This window comes from Eumetopias jubatus, unplaced genomic scaffold (assembly GCF_037043125.1).
Source record: "Eumetopias jubatus isolate StellerSeaLion01/CBP00866 unplaced genomic scaffold, mEumJub1_p1.0 scaffold_13, whole genome shotgun sequence".
Taxonomy (NCBI): domain Eukaryota; kingdom Metazoa; phylum Chordata; class Mammalia; order Carnivora; family Otariidae; genus Eumetopias; species Eumetopias jubatus.
The window spans coordinates 42,558,302-42,576,523 of record NW_028274819.1 but is presented as its reverse complement, the minus strand read 5'-3'; the positions used below and the strand labels follow the sequence as shown (position 1 = coordinate 42,576,523).

General features: G+C 39.0%; 1 protein-coding gene across 1 annotated transcript in view; it reads right to left on the bottom strand.

Moving 5' to 3' along the window:
- Window positions 1-18,222, bottom strand: part of SOX6 (SRY-box transcription factor 6) — a 384,265-nt gene that overhangs the window by 34,793 nt on the left and 331,250 nt on the right. The window contains exon 12 of the mRNA XM_088018068.1: window positions 4,440-4,548. Within this exon, the coding sequence (XP_087874194.1) occupies window positions 4,440-4,548 (109 nt within the window). The remainder of the gene's footprint in view (window positions 1-4,439; window positions 4,549-18,222) is intronic.

The window sequence follows — 18,222 nt, the reverse complement described above, 5'->3', positions numbered from 1 at the left end:
TAAAAGAGCCTTAATCCAAACCTCCCAATAACTGGGGGAGCGCCCTTTCCACTCTAGTTTGCAACCTTGAAATTAGGAGAGTTGGGGGAAGCATCGCACTATTGCCGGAGAACAAGGAGAGGGGAAATACCATGTGAAGAGTCCCTAAAAAGTTAAACAGCTGTTCATCATTCTTAATACATGGTGACAAGACTCCACTAATCAAGTCCTCTCTTCCTTCTGTGTCCCACATAGGAGCTAACACGTTTTGGGTGCTCAGTACACAGTAAGCCTTCAACTGCTTCAAAGTATAACAAGACCTTACACATGTTTCCTAGGCCCCCAGCACCAATGAATTTGTAGTTTTATAAATATCATGGTGAACAAGAAATGCTGTCTTGTCATATTCAAGCCAAATAACAGCTGGACTTTAAAAATAAAATTTTGAAGGCATTTGCCTTTTATATTTTTAATTTCTGTTTTCCTGGCTTATGGTTTTGTCATTTGATTTTGATGAGTGTTTAATACACATGCACAGCTGCCTCTTTGGGTGACCTTTCCCTTGCTGCCTCCATGCTCAGAGCTATGAAGCAGGTCCACAAGTTGCTTACTAAGTGATATTGGCATTTTCACGACTGGCAGATATTTTCCTGGGAAGCCCAGCTGGAACAGGCCCTCATCTCCTAAGCTGACGTACTTTGGTCTCTTCAGAAGCCTCACAGGAGGACGGGGTGCAAGTGGGAGGAAAGCATAGCCCTTTAAGATGGCTGTTCGGCATTATTCACAAAAACCAAGACATGGAAACAACCTAAGTGTATGTTGATGGATGCATATATATATCACATTTTCTTTATCTCTCTCTATATATATATCTACATACATACACACACACACACACACACACACACACACACACACATACACAAAACTCTTGAAGGAGTTTTTGTGGATGAATATTATTCATCCACAAACAAGAAGACAATCCTGCCAATTACAACAACATGGATGGACCCTGAAGACATTATGCAAAGTGAAATAAGTCAGACCGAGAAAGACAAGTAATACTGTATTGTCTCACTTATATGTGGAATCTAAAAAGGGAAAACTCAGAAACAGAGTAGAATGGTGGTTTCCAGGGATCAGGGGGAAGGGAAAAGGGAGAGACGTTGGTCAAAGAGTATAAATGTTCAGTTTTAAGATGGATAAGCTCTGGGGAGCTAATTCACAGCATGGTGACTATAATTAACAATACTGTGTTATCCACTTGCAAGTTGCTAAGAAGGTAGATCTTAAATTTTCTCATAAAAAAGAGGTGATTATATGAGGTGACAGATGTGTTAACTAACTTTATTGTGGTAATCATCTTCTAACATACATGTGTACCAAACCATCACATAGTACATCTGAAATTTACAGAGTTATGTATCAATTCTATCTCAATAAAGCTGAGGAAAACATTTTAATTGCTGTGCCAAGCCAGAGGAAACATGGAGGTGATCATGTGTGGACTGAGGAGAGGTGACGTGCTAGGCTAGGGCTGCAGCACCCACCTGCCAATTGAGCTGACCTAAGTAGCTTTCACTCTGAATCTCTATGCAGCATAACGAAGTCTTGATCTTTTTAGCAATTTTCTCGGTGATAATTATGCCTGTCTGTCTGTAGATACTCCCCTTTTAATCTTCTGTCTTTCTTCACTAGACTTTAAACTCCAAGAGGTCAGGAACACATCATTTTTCTTCCCTTGGTTTATCTAGTGTCTAGTCCTGGCACATGGTAGACACTTAAGTAATGTTTTGTTTTGTTTTGTTTCATTTAGACCATAAACTGATTGAAGGAGTTTATAAGTTGTAGTTATTCTTTTATTGCAGTCCCTTCCTACTCTTCCTGTTAAGGGAAATGTGAAGGAGCAAAGTAGAGAAAGTATCATGTGTACCTGCTATCTGCTCTGACTTTAATAGGAACTGTAACCCCAGCAGGCTTTGCAATCGTCTCTTACTTGAACAGACGCCAGGAAATGTCCTGAAGTCAGCAGAAGGTTGCTGCCCACCCCAGCAGTCCTCACAAAGGCAGTGCGCTTCTGTCCATCTGAGAGCTAGTAACTTGACTCCATTCATGAACTCACAGCCCCCCAAAGCCCAGGAGGTCTCAATGGCAACTCTGGGCAAGCTTCTGAAGGGAGGTTTTCACACGCTCCTTAAGCTCCTGGGCCACTACAGCCCATCTACTGTTACACTCATCAGGCACTGCTGCTCTGTGTGACAGAGTAACACGAGAGCTGGGGTACGGCAAGACTTGCTATATTTAGGGGAGAGGAAATGGGCCATACTGAGGAAGGTCACAAGGACTTTGTTCAGAAAAGTGAAGGCACCACAGATTTATCTGTGTATACAGGGCATGCGGTACGGCACAGTATTCAGCAGCATGGGTTCTGGAGCTAGGCTGCCTGGGATCAACTCTCAGCTCTATCCTGACTCTCTCTGTGACCTGTGGCAAGTTACTTGATTCCTCTCACCTTTAATATTCTCATCTGTTAAAGTGGAAAAGAAATAATAATACCTTCTTTACAGAGTTGTATAAGGTTTATGTGAGAAAATATGTGTAAAAAGCAGGTAAGTGCTTCAAAAATGTTTGCTAATGAACAAACAACAAGAACAAAAACCAAAGTAGCCAGGAAATTGATCTGAATCCAGATGATCTGGGTATTGAATGGAATTTCCAAAAATATTTCTATACAATATGTTTCCCTACAGTTAAGGTTTTCATTTTTTCTTTTCACAATGGTTAGTAACTCCGATCATGATTTTTAATTTACCAAGCCCATAATATCATTAACTAAATCGTTAGCATTATTGAGAGGTAACTGACCATGGGTATATCCATTATACAGTTAAGAAGCCAAATGAAGAAGGAAAAATGACAAATGAAGAGGACTGCTGGAACAAGGGTAAGGTGATGGAACTCTGTACCTCCTAGTCTCTGGAAAGATGAACAGACTGAATACTCCAAAGTGACGAAAAATATTATTTCACTGTGTACAGTCAAAGACTTAGGTACTCTGTGGTACGACCTTGCCACAAAATTGAGCCGGGCCAAACCTGAATAACGGGTCCCCTAGACCAAGGAACCTCAGTCCTCACGAGGAAAAACCTATACTTCTAAGTGCCTATAAAATATCCATGTCACTGTGCTCTGGGTACACGCTGTTCATGGAAGTCAGCGAGTGTGTATCTGGGTTTGAGTCCTCCTCACCCCTCCCTTCCCCTGCCTTCTTTCTCTTCCGCTTCCCCGTCCTTCCCCGCCCCCCCCCCACTGCCCCCAATCCCCACACACATACCAATCAGAGTTTAATACCTTGTCCCCAGGACTATCATTACACATCGGTCTCTCCTACTTGTATTAAAAAAATCTGCCTTCTGGAAACTCTGAAGTGCTTCCTAATGTCTGATACTGTCCATTTTTTAGCGCTCATGCCAGGAATTTCTGAACTGCCGGGCTGGTCCCAAGCTCTCACCAGAAGCCAGGCCCAGTTCAGATGTGGCTATGAAATGTCTTCGTGCATTTTCAGGGGATTAGGGTCCTGGGAGAAATTCTGCCAGTAAAGGATAATAGTAAGATTCGTCTCCTCAAACTAAAGAACTTCAGCTGGGACCCAAGTTGGGTGAAGTATTGTGTTACTCTGAAGAGAACAAATTAATCTTCCCTGACTGGTGGGAGGGATTCTGCCAAAGGAACAGCTAACGGGAAAACCAGTCCCTACTCTGTGATGACACAGTAAATAACCAGGCAACATTACTACTGAAGTGCTGACCTAACTCATAAATTGTACCCAGCCTCTGGGGAGCAATTTCTGCTGATTTGCTGCTTGTGCATTTAAAACAAACAAACAAAAAGGGAAGAGAGGTGGACAGGCATTGATAGTGCTGTGGGTAAACCCACTGAGAGCGAAGCTGGTCTTTCCATCCAGACTTTCAAAAGATTTTAGTAATGCTTGCTGCTCAGGCACAGGCTGGGCCTTGCCTGAGCAATTATTAATTTTATGCGAGATTTGCTGTAAACCATCATTGAGTTCCCAAAATGGTTTGACTGCTCCTGGGACTCACTCGATTTAGGGTTAAAAAAAATCCTCCTTTGTATGTTAGTCCTTTTTTAACAAGAATTCAGTGACATGGATGACACATAGGATTCTGTTACTCACTGGAATGCAGAGGGCCCTTTTATTTGAAAACTGGAAAGTGGCACCTTGAAGTCCTTGAATGGCTATGTGTTCAGTAATATAGGATCTAGCTACCTCTCAACGTCCTCAGCTATAATATATAATGGAGGCTAAAATTTCTTCTGCTTTGCCAAAAAGAATCCAGCCGGTACTCCCAGGAAAGCCCGTAGAAGGTCCTAGAGCTAACTCAGTTGCACCATCACAACCGCCCAGAGCAGCAGAAAAGAGCTACGGAAAAGCCACTCACCCTCTGCATCTTCTGGCCGCGTAAGATCGATGACACCGGGGCCCAGCTTTCCATCTTCACTTGACTTTCCTGTTAACTGGGGCCCCAAATTCTCAAAGCGTGTTCTTTCCTAGAGGAAAGAATAATCAGAGGCTTATTCTAGCTTCCGAAGCAGCCCCTTTTTCCTTCCAGTTTCTATCTTGCTTTGTGGGCAAAACTTGGATTTACAAACGTCATTTCTGATCAACTAGGGGCTCAGAAAAGCTTTCAGGAAGGTTCCGCTAAAGCCTGACGGTGGCACCCACAGAGCTGACCGCGTCTAAAGCAGAGTACCTGCAAGGGAAGGAAACCGGCGCCAGGAAGCCCACCGGGCGGCACTGAGCATCTTCTCTCACTGGGATTTGCTCCAGTAGTCTAAAAGGAATGCAAGTGAAAGGTTTGAGCCTGCAGTGCAAAACTTGAAAGAGCAATTCCCATTAAAATCTACTGCTAATTAACGGGAGAGGAATTTTCTCAATTAGAGATCACAGTTCGTATTGGTATTCCTGGGAAAATACAAATCAGTATTTTAGGCAAGAGGATTTCAAAAACAAATGTTTCCAAGCAGGCAGACGAGATGATGGAGTTGATGCTCTTATTTTGCTTAGGAGTTTCCACTGTAACTTCCCCGAGAAGTAAAAAGGAGATTACTCCTAGCCCAGCCATTGAGTGAGGAAAGTGAAAATCTCCTGCCGCTATAGGAGGGAAACTCAAAGATGTTATACTTGTTAACCAGCTCTTCTAGGAGAAGGAGCCTGAAATATCACATTGAACTCTCCCTCTGCCGCTCTCTGGATCAGTAGCCGAGGGCTCACTGACCGTCACTAAGATGGTGTTCTTGTCTGCAAAAACACAGCGCGTGTCCCCTTCTCGCCTCCTCGCTACTCTCCAGACTCAAACTTGGCTTTGTGTGGTGCTTATGAATGAATGAGACCTTGTTGTTCATTACTATGAAACAATATTAAATGTCATGTCAGCTTGAATTTACAGACATGAAATAGCAGCTTCCAGCTCCGGGAATGGTTTCTGCATGTTATACTTAATGCATTATGCAGCAGTAGAGTGCTGATTGCTGTTCAGTCTATTGTTCAATGACCTAGTTCTGTACTGAGCATGTTCGGCATTAGATGGAAACACTCTGTGAGTGTTCTCTTCTGTAAGATGTTTAGAAACTTGGAAATATTCTTAAAGAGCAAACATACAATTACTTGATAGAGGCTGTGTCTCATTTGTACAGTCTCACTACATTTGTGCTTTCTAATATGATTATTTTTGAATATCATTATATTTCTATAATTAATTCCCATCAGTCAAATTGTGCAGGAAGTCTTCCAGTTCCCCTTCATCGTGGAGTATGTTGAAATCTGTGTTGGAAGAAAACATAGCATAAACCTTGCTTCAATCTAGCACCACGTCTATGAAAGATTTGCAGCAAAATCATAATCATGAATTTCCCCAACTGGGTAATGCTAACTGGTTACAATAGTGGGCTATGGGCAAACCTCTGAAATACGACACTTATAAAAAACAGAATGAAAATAAAAAGCAAATTAGGCATGGTTCCCCAATATCTTCTTATGTGAAAACACTGCAGCACAAGAACAAATTAACCCAGATGCAGGCCACGACAGAAAGCAACCACAAGCCATGTGGGAGTTTCACACATTGTCGGCCGGGGTGGGGGGAGGGAGGGAAGGACAGCTGCTTTTAATCAGCCAATTTCTATTTTGGAGTAGCACTTTTGGTTGTCACGATGTAAAGAAAAAGAATTAAAGTGAAGATGAGTAGTACCAGGGAAAGCAAAATATTCAACCTTTGTTTTATCACATTGTTCCGCATTTCAAATATTTGCATGTGAATGCTTTCCCTGTGTTAAATGCAAAAGGAGTTTTGATGTGACACCTGCAATCTTCTTGGAAGAACAACCTTTAGCTGTATTTTCATGGGGGGAAAAACAACTTTCTCTGAAAATCAACAGACCGTGCTACCTATCAATATGCATATTTCAAGTATCTTTCTAGTCATTCATTCTCTTTGATTTTACCGGAAAATATTCTCAGTAAAAAAAAAATAAAGTTCCTGAAAGAATATCAATATTTTGACAAGGAAGGAGAAGAGGGAAAATTACATGCCATGGTTTGTAAAATCCTAAGACAACAAAGCTTACATGATGATAATATCTTTTCTTTTATAAAAAATGAAGTGCACTCACAATTCAGTATTATCAGCTTGTTTTTAATCATAACAAAAAACATTCAGAACATTCAACAACACATTCACAGTGTCTTTGAAGTCATACATTTTTCTGACTTCATTGAAAAAAACATTCTTCTGCAGAGATACTTTCCTTATAAAATATCAATATTTTGACAGAGTAGAAGTCAAGGAAGAATATCCCATGAAACACTTGTTAAACAGGCAGAAAATAAATCAATGATAAAAATTGTTTGGGGCAGTGGGCTGCATTTTATATTTGGTAATATTAAGCACTTGTGTTTGAGATTAAAGAAGGACCCTGCAAAGCCATGCCCTTTCATATAAATTTCTACCTAGTCTCCCAGAAGATTTCCTTCTTCAAAGAATAGCTCAGAATATTTATTTGCCAGCCACATAACCATAAGATAAGAAGAGGGCCTGATGTCTACAAGTTAGCTCCAGGCAGCTGGGCTAAGCAAAGATTTTACCAGTGAAGTGGAACATGAGCCTGGTAAATACAGGATTGTGGATATGGGCACAGAGTTTCGTTCAAAGATACTTCAGTTCCAAGAGGCTTCAACTTCTGGCCATTAAGTGCCAATGGGTATGCCCCTATAGCAACCACATATAGACAGCGGGAGGCATGTTCTTCGCTCCAGATTTTTCCACGCACTTGAACTAGCTCTCACAATGTACATCTCCCAGGTAAGATATTTTGGAGATGTAAGCAAAATAGCTTAATGTTAATTGAATCTCAACCCCCCCAGGAAAATTCCCCAATCTTCATGTTGACGGCGCAATGTGCATTTTACATGCAGCGATGTCATCAGACACTTACTTATGCATTGTCAGTCACAAAACATGCAGGCAACATAAAAGTTACTGAAAAAAATTAAAGTCTGAAAGTCAGCTCTGCTGTGTTGTAGGACTGTTGGCTCTCTTAAGTGCTTTGAAATTATGATGTATGAGATAGATGTTGCATATTAAGTAAAGATATTGAAATGATAAAGCCCCCTTTAGTGAGAGCTGATGGATGTTCAATGCCACAAGCCACAAGACGCTGACATCCATCATCTTCACATATTATCAGAGTCAATGATGGGGCAGCCTCACTGATGACAGATAGACTGCTGCATTATTATCCCTTATTTCCAGAGTCACTGAACAAACCATTCAATTCCTTGGGCATTATTTTTAACTTTGCATTAAATTAGCAACTTCTCCCTCCCTACCATGGCAAGATTGATCAATTTTGTTTTTGCATCGGTGGAGAAAGAGAATGGATTTGGGGTGACTAAAAGAACAGAGCCTTGCTTCCATCTAAGAAAAAAAAAATCAACTTCCTCTTACTGGCAACAAATGTAAAATTGTGATATGGGGAAAGAACAGCAATGAAACAGTAAGCACACAATAATGGCTTTTCTTTGCACTTAGATAAAAGCTGAATTTTTGATGTGCACAGTATATTTTAATAAAATTTTATATACTATGTTTTATACACTTATTGGCTATTCCATAATAATGTGTGTGCTAACAGTAAAATTGCTCTTAAATTTATGTGTGTTATTTATACGTTCCCCCATAACAATGCTTTTTGTTGTAAAAAATATTCTGTTTATTAATGTAACTTTACAACCACTGCATCCAAGATCCGTGGTAAATTAATGACATTTTTATTATTTTATAGTGTCATTAAATTTTTACTGATCACTCCATCAAACAGAGGCAGTAAAGGCCATAATGTAAACTGGGACACTTAGATCAGGCAGCAGGAAGACATTCCATATAGTCTGAAGAAAACTGCTAGCAATAAATGATATTTATACCATCTTTAAGCATGTTAGAATACTTGGATAAGTTTGGCAAAACTGTTTCAGTAGTAGAGTGGATTGTGTACTTAAATAACACTTTGCTTGCCAGCAAGACAAGCCTTTTTCAAACCATCTGTGAGATGACTGATTGCAGCCATCTCCTGGAAAACACCACATGAACGGCAGGATGCGCTGGGCACCCTCCCCTCAGGATTACCAGCACTGACCGGCCTACACCAGACCTTGACTCACTTCAACAAGGTCCCCTTTTCTACAAACTCAAGTGGAGATCAGTAAATGCCCTTGAGAAGCTTTTTGCTGGTTGCTTTACAAACAACTACATTTCATTTGACAACTAGACATGGCTGGACAATGATGTGATATATTTTATTCCAATGGTCTAGATGAGGGGTACTTTACCAACCTTTCTTCAAAGCTCATTTCTAAAGATTGCCTGAATGGGGGGTTGTTCATAGCAGCCACAGAATATATACCGAAGGGGCCATTACCTACACTGCAGTTAAAATGGGCAAAAAATAATTCTCTCATGTTACTTTCACATATAAAGTACCTTATATTAGTATACTCTATACTGATGCTCAATTAAGTCTGCTTATAGAATATTTGTGTATATACATTTTATATAAATATTTTACGATATTTTTTATAAATGTATACATATCATATATATACATAATAGTAATTAGATAAGAGTAATTAGAAAATTTTATGCTCACAAATTTAGATCACCTATCTCCTATGTGGGGATTTGGGCATGAGTCTTTTTTAAGTAAATAAGAATTTTGTTATTATATCCTAAAATACATATTTAAATATTGAAGACTTCTTTCAAATATGTAATAATAAGGAGTTTTGCAGGGAAAGTTAATACTGCAGAGCTGCCAGTCACGTTCATGTGTATTCCTGAAGCAGAGTTTTCTGAGAATAAGAACAAATACTTGCATTATGAATAGGAATTCTCTAAGGCCGGCACAGTGTCCTGAGATAGTTATCTATCCTCAAAGTTTCCAGCTTTGTCTAAGTCGTTGAGAACTCCCCAAGAAAGAAGTCTTGTCACTTCATCCCAGATCGCGGCCTTAGTTTCTCTCCAACCCAGGAAAACTTTTGTCAACTGAAAGCGAAGACTCCCTGCAAAAGCAGCTTTCCCCTTACACAACCTCCCTTCTGCCCTCTCTTTACATCACCACTATTTGCCTCCCTGCTTTCCTTGTCCTTCCATGCTCAGTCCTTCATCCAGGCTTCCTGGTTCTCCTTTCACAGAGCCCCTGGCACAGGTCCCTCCTCTCCCTCCCTCCCATCCCCTCATCACTAACTGCCTATGCACTTAGGTATGCCCTCCTACATCACCGTCACCACCTCCTTTCTGGGCTGCCTGATGAAGGCGCTGCCCTCCCGGTCCATCTGTGCACACTCCTCACAGGGTCCTACTTTGGATTCCAAACCTTCCACGCCTTCCTGCTTTCTGTTGCATTCCGTTCAAACTCCTCTACCTGGCTTTCAAGTCCTTCACACACTGCTCTCCACATGTCATTTTAAATTCCAGTTCCTACAACTCTCCCATCATGCATCCTCCACTCGGGGTGGACAGGATCCTACTCACCTTCCCATACCACCATGATCCCGCCTGCTTCTCTTCCTCACCTCACCGCTGCTAGGATAACATTCCCACTCTCTTCTTCCTTGCCAAATTCTACTCATATTGAAAAACCCAAGATGTCTGTGAATTCTATCACCTCTCTGAGCTACCTGCTTTCTGATATGCAAAGTTCTTAGTCTTCCCTATATAATTGGCCCCTAGTTATACACTACTTTAAAAAATCGAGCTTTGGTTCATCTGCACCTCCAAGTCTCCCCCTGAAACATCAGAAGATTTTTCAAGCCAGGGGTTTGTCTTATACCTTTTCTATATATCTTACACGTCATTTAGTAGTAGCGCCCATAAATATTTGCAGGTTTTACAAGGCCACATAATTGATTTACCTACATTTAAAAAAAAAAAAAAAGACAAAAAGCCCTGTACAAGTGAGTGTCCCAAACAAGCAAGAACTACCAATTTTCTAATATTTCAAGTTTGTGATAGAGATGTTTAGACTCAACACTCCCCTTGTGGTGATGTCTCTTAGGGCAATATATATAATAATAATCAAAACAAGGAAATAAAAAAAATCTTAAATATTTTATAAAAAAGACAAATAAGCAATGTTAAAAGAACACAATAGAGGTTATAACTTATTATGAAAAAAAGGTTTTTCAGTCTGACTTGGAATTTCTGCAATTTAGCACTTGCATCTTTCAAAATAAAAAGGTCTCTCTCTCTCTCTCTCTCTGTGTGTCTCTCTCTCTTTTAAGCAGGACAATGCTAAGTATAATGTTGAGAGAGAGAGTCTGTATCTTACTCTGAAAGACTTGTTCTAATTCCTTGCTCTGGACATATCTTGCCATGATGTGATTCTCAAGAAATACTACTTAAGCACACATATGGTTTCCTTTTTATTGATTTGACAAGCTGTATCACTTTATTAGCCTTTATTTACTAGCCTTTGTAATACATTTAGTAATTTAGTGAAGGATCAAAAATGTAGGCTTTACATTAGAAAGTAACCACATGTACTTTTAAAAAGGCAATTCTTGTTTGGAAGGAGTTATTTTGGAGGCACTGGGATTTACTTTCATAGTGATATTTTGATGGTCGCAGAGTCAGTAATCATGGTAATAAAGACTCTGGCTGGGAGAAATGAGGGTTATTATCGAACCTCATTGTTAAATGACATTTTGTCAGCTAAAACTATTAATTTGTCTAGCTTTTAATACACCCTTAACACCAAAATTGTGCTAGGACTCATGAATTAGTTAAGGCCTAAGTTTTTCAACTATGTTTGCCCTCATAGCATAAATACATGTGTTGAAGTGGAGGTAAAAAAGAGGGTCACTCACGATCATATACTATGTGCAAGGCTCTTTCCAATGAGTATTTTCTTTAACCCTTATGCCAATACTACAAAGAGACTATTACTATGACTATCAGTTTTACAAGAGAAAAAGGTGAGGCGTCAGAAAGATTTTTTTTTCAGAAAGATTGTTTTCTATTTTATTTAAGTCACTTAACCAAAATTTAGATCAGCATTTGTGCTGAGGTGAATTTAGGATCATAACTCTACAACTTAATTACCATGTGATCTCTCTGAGCCCGGTTCCTCATTTGTAAAATAAAATAGAAAATGCCCATGCTGCAGGGTTGTGATGATGAAATAAGAGATTATATGTGTGAGTGCTTAGCAAAAATAAAGCAACTCATAAAATATCCACTTACGCTAAAGATATTATTTAGTGTTTGCTAAATGTTTCAAAGCTAAACACTAATGAAGATAGTGTCCCGATCTAAAGGCCAATATCCATTCTCCTGTATCAACAAGGCAACTATATAAACAAAAACTGCTTTCCTTTTTGTCTTGGTTGCTAAGCATCACAGACTAAATTTAAATCTCAACCTTAGTAACCATGTAGTACCTGGATGTTGTTATTTCTGTGCTTACAAGCCTTCACTACTCCCCATCACCTGTATAAGGAGAACCAAACTTCTCTGGAGAGCTTGTACAACCTTTTATGATCTGGCTCCTGTTCTCCCCATCAGCTTTATGTCCTATGCATTCCAGTTTATATTCTCTGTTCCAATAAGGTGGAACTTCTTAGAGTTTCCCAAACAACAGAATTGTGATATTGTATGGCCTTGTGTATCTGCCTATGCCATTCCTTCTTTCTGGGATGCCCTTTCTTTACTGATAACATCATACTTAGTCTTTTGTAGGCCTAATTGAAGCATTTCTCCTGGGGACACACTCCTTTGTTGACTGCCCTCCCCTAGCTCTGTGCACAAATTGTCACTTTCTCTTTTGTTCCACCACCACATCATGTTTATAGAAAGGGTGCTACAAGAATTGGTTTATATGTCTGTTTACATGTCTCCCCAGCTTACTCCTGAAGGGGCAGTGTCTATCTATTGTTATCTGTACATCATTAGTGCCTCTCACTATGTTGGCACATACTAGGCACTCTGGTTGCTAAATCCTGATACTCCTGCTAAAATCTCTTCATTCATTTTAATTTTACTTTTAAATAAAATTAAATTAATTTTTAGAAGGTCTTTTTTGAAAACAGTGAGATATAGGTGACTAAAAGCTGGATAAATGCAAAGGAAGGTGGGCATGTCAGTTGAACAATAGAGTGACATCCTGATCAGGGTTGGCCTGGTACTTAGATACAGGAAGTCTGCCTAGTTATTATTATTCAAAAGGACGCTGTAAGAATCTTACCTAAAATCTCAACCACCACCACAACTTTCGAATATTCTTCTTTTACATTCTTATGTTACATTCCTTAGCAATCCATCATTAACAATTCATTCTTCGAATTAGTTAATAATGCCAATATTTTATGAAAGGACAATAGAATAAACTGTTAAACAAAATCATATTAATTTCAGTTTAATTCCCCTAGAGAAACAAGAACATCTCTAAAGAAAATAATCCAGGTGAAACCACATGAACAGAGACACAAAGCATTTGGTCATGGGAGATCCTTAGGTACTGCAATCCCAAGGAAAATAGCTTCACAAGAGTTTGAGAAATCCTAAACTAAGCCAAGATAGCTGTTAGGGGCTGAACTGTGTCTTCGTAAAATTCACATGTTGAAACCCAAACCGCACCTCAGAATATGACTCTTTTTGGAGATAGAGTCTGTAAGGAGGTGATTAAATTAAAATGAGGCCTTAGGTTGGGCCTCAGTCCAATCTGACTGGTGTCCCGAAGGGGAGGAGACATTTGAAACATGCAGAGAGAGACACATTAGAAACGTGTGCTCACAGAAGAAAGACCATGTGAGGACACAGTGAAAATGTAGCCATCTGCAAGCCAGGGAGAAAGGCCTCAAGAGAAATCGATCCTGCTGGCACCTTGCTCTTGAATATCCCGCCTCTAGGATTGTGAGAAAAAAAACTTCTGTTGTTTAAGCCATCCAGTTGTGGCATTTTGTTATGGCAGCCCTAGAAAACGAATACAATGTCTCCTCCGCCTTTTCCATCATAAAAGGCTCTTGTCACTGCTGTTCCAAAAAACAGCAAATAGTAAGGCAACAAATTTTTGTCTTACTTGCCTCAGAAACAATTATCTGGAAGCTTTTGCCATTAGGATCTAGCAGCAGTTGGCAACTCTGTCTGTCTATCTATCTATCTATCTATCTATCTATCTATCTATCTAGGATTCTTCAAGAAGAGGAAGTTCTCTGTTAAAGGGAAAGAAGACTTGTAATGGCTTGGCCAAAGTTTTCAAGATTCCAGAAGATTCACATTTGAGGCAAGATATAAAATCAATACCGTTTGACTTAAGCTGTTCAGATCACCTCTCAGCATGCTGAAAAATGCCACTGGACCATAAGCTCCTTGGGGGAGGGAAAATGTCTCCTGACCCTCTCTATCTTCAGCGAGGGCTGTACCCTGTAACCACAGAAGAAACATGCAGCACATGCCTGCTGAAATGAACTAATGTCTGCAGAGCTTCTTGTGGGTATGTTTTATGGAGCTTTCAAAAACATTCTCAAATGATGTATGACAAGTTTCCCTCAGGATTTGAAGAGTACACCAAACTAAGCAAGTTCTCTCCTCACACCCCTGGCAAGGACAGCGCCCTATATATCTCCTGTAACATACACTTAGACTCTTGTCACTGATCATCAAATGATAAACGATAAAGTAGCATTAACTCTGAAGATATGAGATCCTTTTAGGCTCGGGAGCCACTGAGTTAAATTAGTTTCATCAGGATTATACTGCTTACTGAACCCCTTTAACCAAATGCTTTCTGTCTCATTCATATGGTTTTAATATGGTTTTAACCAATTGCAAGGTTATTTATAAGTTTGCAATTCCCAAGTAGAGTTATAAAGTGTTCAGATTTAAGCAAATCCAGTTGTGTGGCAGCCCAACTCCTACTTATATGCGGTTTCCAACTTTGTATTCATTTACAGAGGCATGATGCATATTTGTTCCTGAATATTCTCTGATTAACTGTTTGCTTCAGTAACAAGTTCACAGCAAGATTCATTGTAAAAAGTATAGGAACTCCTATGAAATTTGAACACATGATTTTAAAAACTGGTGAATTTTATCTCCACTTAAAGCACCAGCAAGACTTTATTATTCTAACGTTTCATATCAACAAAGAGTGTCACAATAAAAGTAATGACCAGCTAAGCAAATGTTTTTGTCCAAAAAAAAAAAAAAAATATGTTGGGAATTCTTTTTTTTCAAAATCTAGGTACTTGATTTCAGATACCTATTTAATTTACAATGTGTACCTTTTAATATTATCTGTGGAAACACAGATGCAGTTTACTCAAGTTAAAGACACCAGAGCCATATAAACCAAGAATGAATATCTTCTTCAAAAATATACTTTCTATTTCAATTTTAGCTGGCAAGCTGATAAATTTGAAGACTTTTTTTCTCAAAAACATAAATACAAAGGATGGAGAAAATGTAAGGTATTGCCACCATATATTTGTTTTAATTTATGAGAGATATATATATCACATCTCCTAAGAGGTTTTCCTACAATGTAAAGAAATATGTATATTACTAAATAACATACACCTTAAAAAGAAAAGTAGGGAGCATGTTGCTGGAAGGAAACGTGAAAGCGTCTTTATTCAGAGAGCACGGAGACAAGGTCAGGATGCTAACCCAGAGTCCAGCAGTTAACCAGTAACAGATCTATAACACACGTCTTAGCCTTCAGACTCCGTCTCCTGCTCCTTCCACTGAACTACTCGGCATCATGTGTGCTCTTTACAAACTATGCTAGTCCCTGATTACTTCATCTGTAAAATGAGGAAGCTGACCTAACTTATCTCTATGGTTTCTTCTAGCCCTGAAATCTTATGATTCTGGGATACTCAACTCTATTCTCCTGAGACTTACGGTGCAGCGTACAGTGGTAAAATCACTTTGCCGTGTCATAAAAAGTTTTTGAGCAGTTATTCCTATTTTCAAGGAAATCGTTCAAAGATAATCCATTTGTCAAACAAGCCTTCCAAACCATGGTCACGTTTAGCCAAAAAGGATTTATTTGCTGCTTCTGAAATTCCATCTCCACCATAGGCAAAAGTAAACAGAAGGGAGAGGACACAAAGAGAAAGGAAGGGAAGGCAAAGGAAGGAGGCAGGCAAAATCAGAGGGGAGACATTGTAGCCTGAAATTGGCATAAATATGCCTCATTTCCCTACTTTGGCATTCATTATGGTGGCACTAGCACAGAATAAATCCCTTTCTGTCTGAAAACAAAGTAACATAAACATAAAGATTACTAAGAAAAGGGCCCCTCTTCAGGAAAAAAAAAAAAAAAAACCTAACTCCTTGATGTTAAGATTTTGTATACTCTATTATTATCCTCCAGGAAATAGGAAGTACTAAGGTCAAGGGACGTTACAAATGACTTTTCAAATAAAAAAATAAAAATAAAAATAACCCAAGATTATGTCTGATTATTTGTGGGAGAACTTTGCTTTAAAATTCAGTAAAATTAAAATTTGGAAACTGTTTTCATGTCGTGAAATTTAAAAAATCATTTTAAAATTGAAATTTTTAAAATGAGTTTAAAAGAAGAAGAAAATATTTAGGACCCTATTCAAAATAGTACTCCAACATGGCAACATTACAAAGGACAAAAGATAGTGCCCAACTGTGGTGATATGTGTTAATTGTATGGTTTTCCAAAGATGTGGGAGAACTGATATCAATTACAGTATAATTACCATTACTTCCAACAGAGTTAACATGTAGTTACCACAAAATAACGTACAATTAACTGATGTCACATTGTACACCAGACTAAATAAGATACAAATTAAAAATTCCCAAATGTAGCCATAATACTCTTCCATCTCTTAAAAAAAAAATAAAACAACTTTTCTCTGATAATGTCACAGTATTTTTCAAGAGTTCGTGTGATTATTAAAAAGAGAGAGAAACTGTGACATATAAGTAGAAAGAACCATTTTTAGCTATATAATGAAAAACTGCACGGGGAGGGAGATGTAAATATCAACAAAAATTTAAAGGTAATAAGCTAAAGCTCTTGGAAATAAAATCAGAATTTTGCTCATGTGTCTTTTGGTTCCTGAAAATTAGCCAGCTATGTTTTAAAAGCGAGTTCAAGAATGTTCTTAGTTTTTACTGATACCTAACAGTTTTTCCTTTATTTATCGAACACTGGACAGGAACCTGCTATAGTGGTGCTGTAGAAGGGCCCAGAAATGAGTAAGGCTCCGTCTAAGAAGGGAGCTCACACAGAAGTTCTAGTTATTTGCTATGTGAAGTGGTAAATCATGTCTCAGTATGAGCAATTTCTTTATCAGGAGGTGAACTGCAGGGACAAAGAAGGCTACAGTTCAGTGTGAAGAAATGAAATTCCTCCTTGGAATATCTCAAGTCGGCAACAATAACACAGGATGTCTCCACATGCTGCATTTGAGAGGGGCACGTGTGGGAACAGAAACATGTCAAATGCTCCTCTAGGTTTAATTGGAAAAGAACTGAAAATGGCAGAGTGCAATGCTGTGAAGTTGATGAGAAGACAAAGGGAAAGTAGCTGTATTTCAAATACAGCTACAGTTTATCTGCCGTACCCGTTGCAAACATCTGGGCTTCCAATTATTTATTGAACTCATGTGTAAGACTTATTTGGGAATACTGCAAACATTATAGAACAGGAACATGCAAACTGCTTTGCAAAATACTTGCAGGATTGAACTCTTGCTGAAATCCTGAACAATATGGTTGGAAACTGCTTGGGGACTGTAAGCGTGTGAAAACCCCGAAGAGGTTAATATGCTAAGAATAAATTTTGTAAACAGCGTGCTATTAATATAGCAGACAATATTTTATTAGAAACTTGTGTTCTGCATATTTTTAAAGACTTCGTTAATTTCCTATATCTGGCTTTGTTCGTCTTTAAATGCTGACTTGAGATTCAATGAGGCTGGACACTTTCATAAAAAGACTGCACGTCTTGTTTGAAGATTACATAAGCATCTGCCTAGCCCCACAAAGCTTTCAGGGCACTTTGTTCTCTCTGTAGTTGCTATTTTCTCCTTTTCTCTGGATGTGGAGCTCAGGAGTAGATGCCTTATTCTTGCACCCAGGTCCGTTGTTCTACTCTATTTAATTCATGCCTCTTTTGTTGGGCTCCAAGGGAAACCGAACTGGTTAGGGACGATGACAACAGAACAATGATGGGCACACCGGTACGCCACGTTACTTCCCCTTGTTTCCACATCGCTGCTGCATTCCTCTGATTATTGCAGCCTCAAAAAATGTGCTGATCACTGTGTGTGTTAGGCGACACTGCCAGGCCTGAGAAGCTAATATCCCAGAAAGAGTACATTATGCACGTGATGCAAATGAGGTATGTACTCACCATGTATCGGCCGTTTGTCACCAGAGAGCCGGCAAACAGGGAGGATGGGTGCAAGAGCTTATTATGCCCTTTCACTGTGTCCACAAACGGCCAAAAAAAAAAAAAAAAAAAAAAATCACCTGCTCCTCACAGCTGACCTTAATTGGCACAAACTTGAAATAGTTTCCATTTAAAATACATTTGGGGTAGTAGAGCTTTTTAGTAATTATTATATTAGGAAAAAGAAAAGGGCTGTTGTCATCTCCACATTCAGAAATCAGACACTGAAAT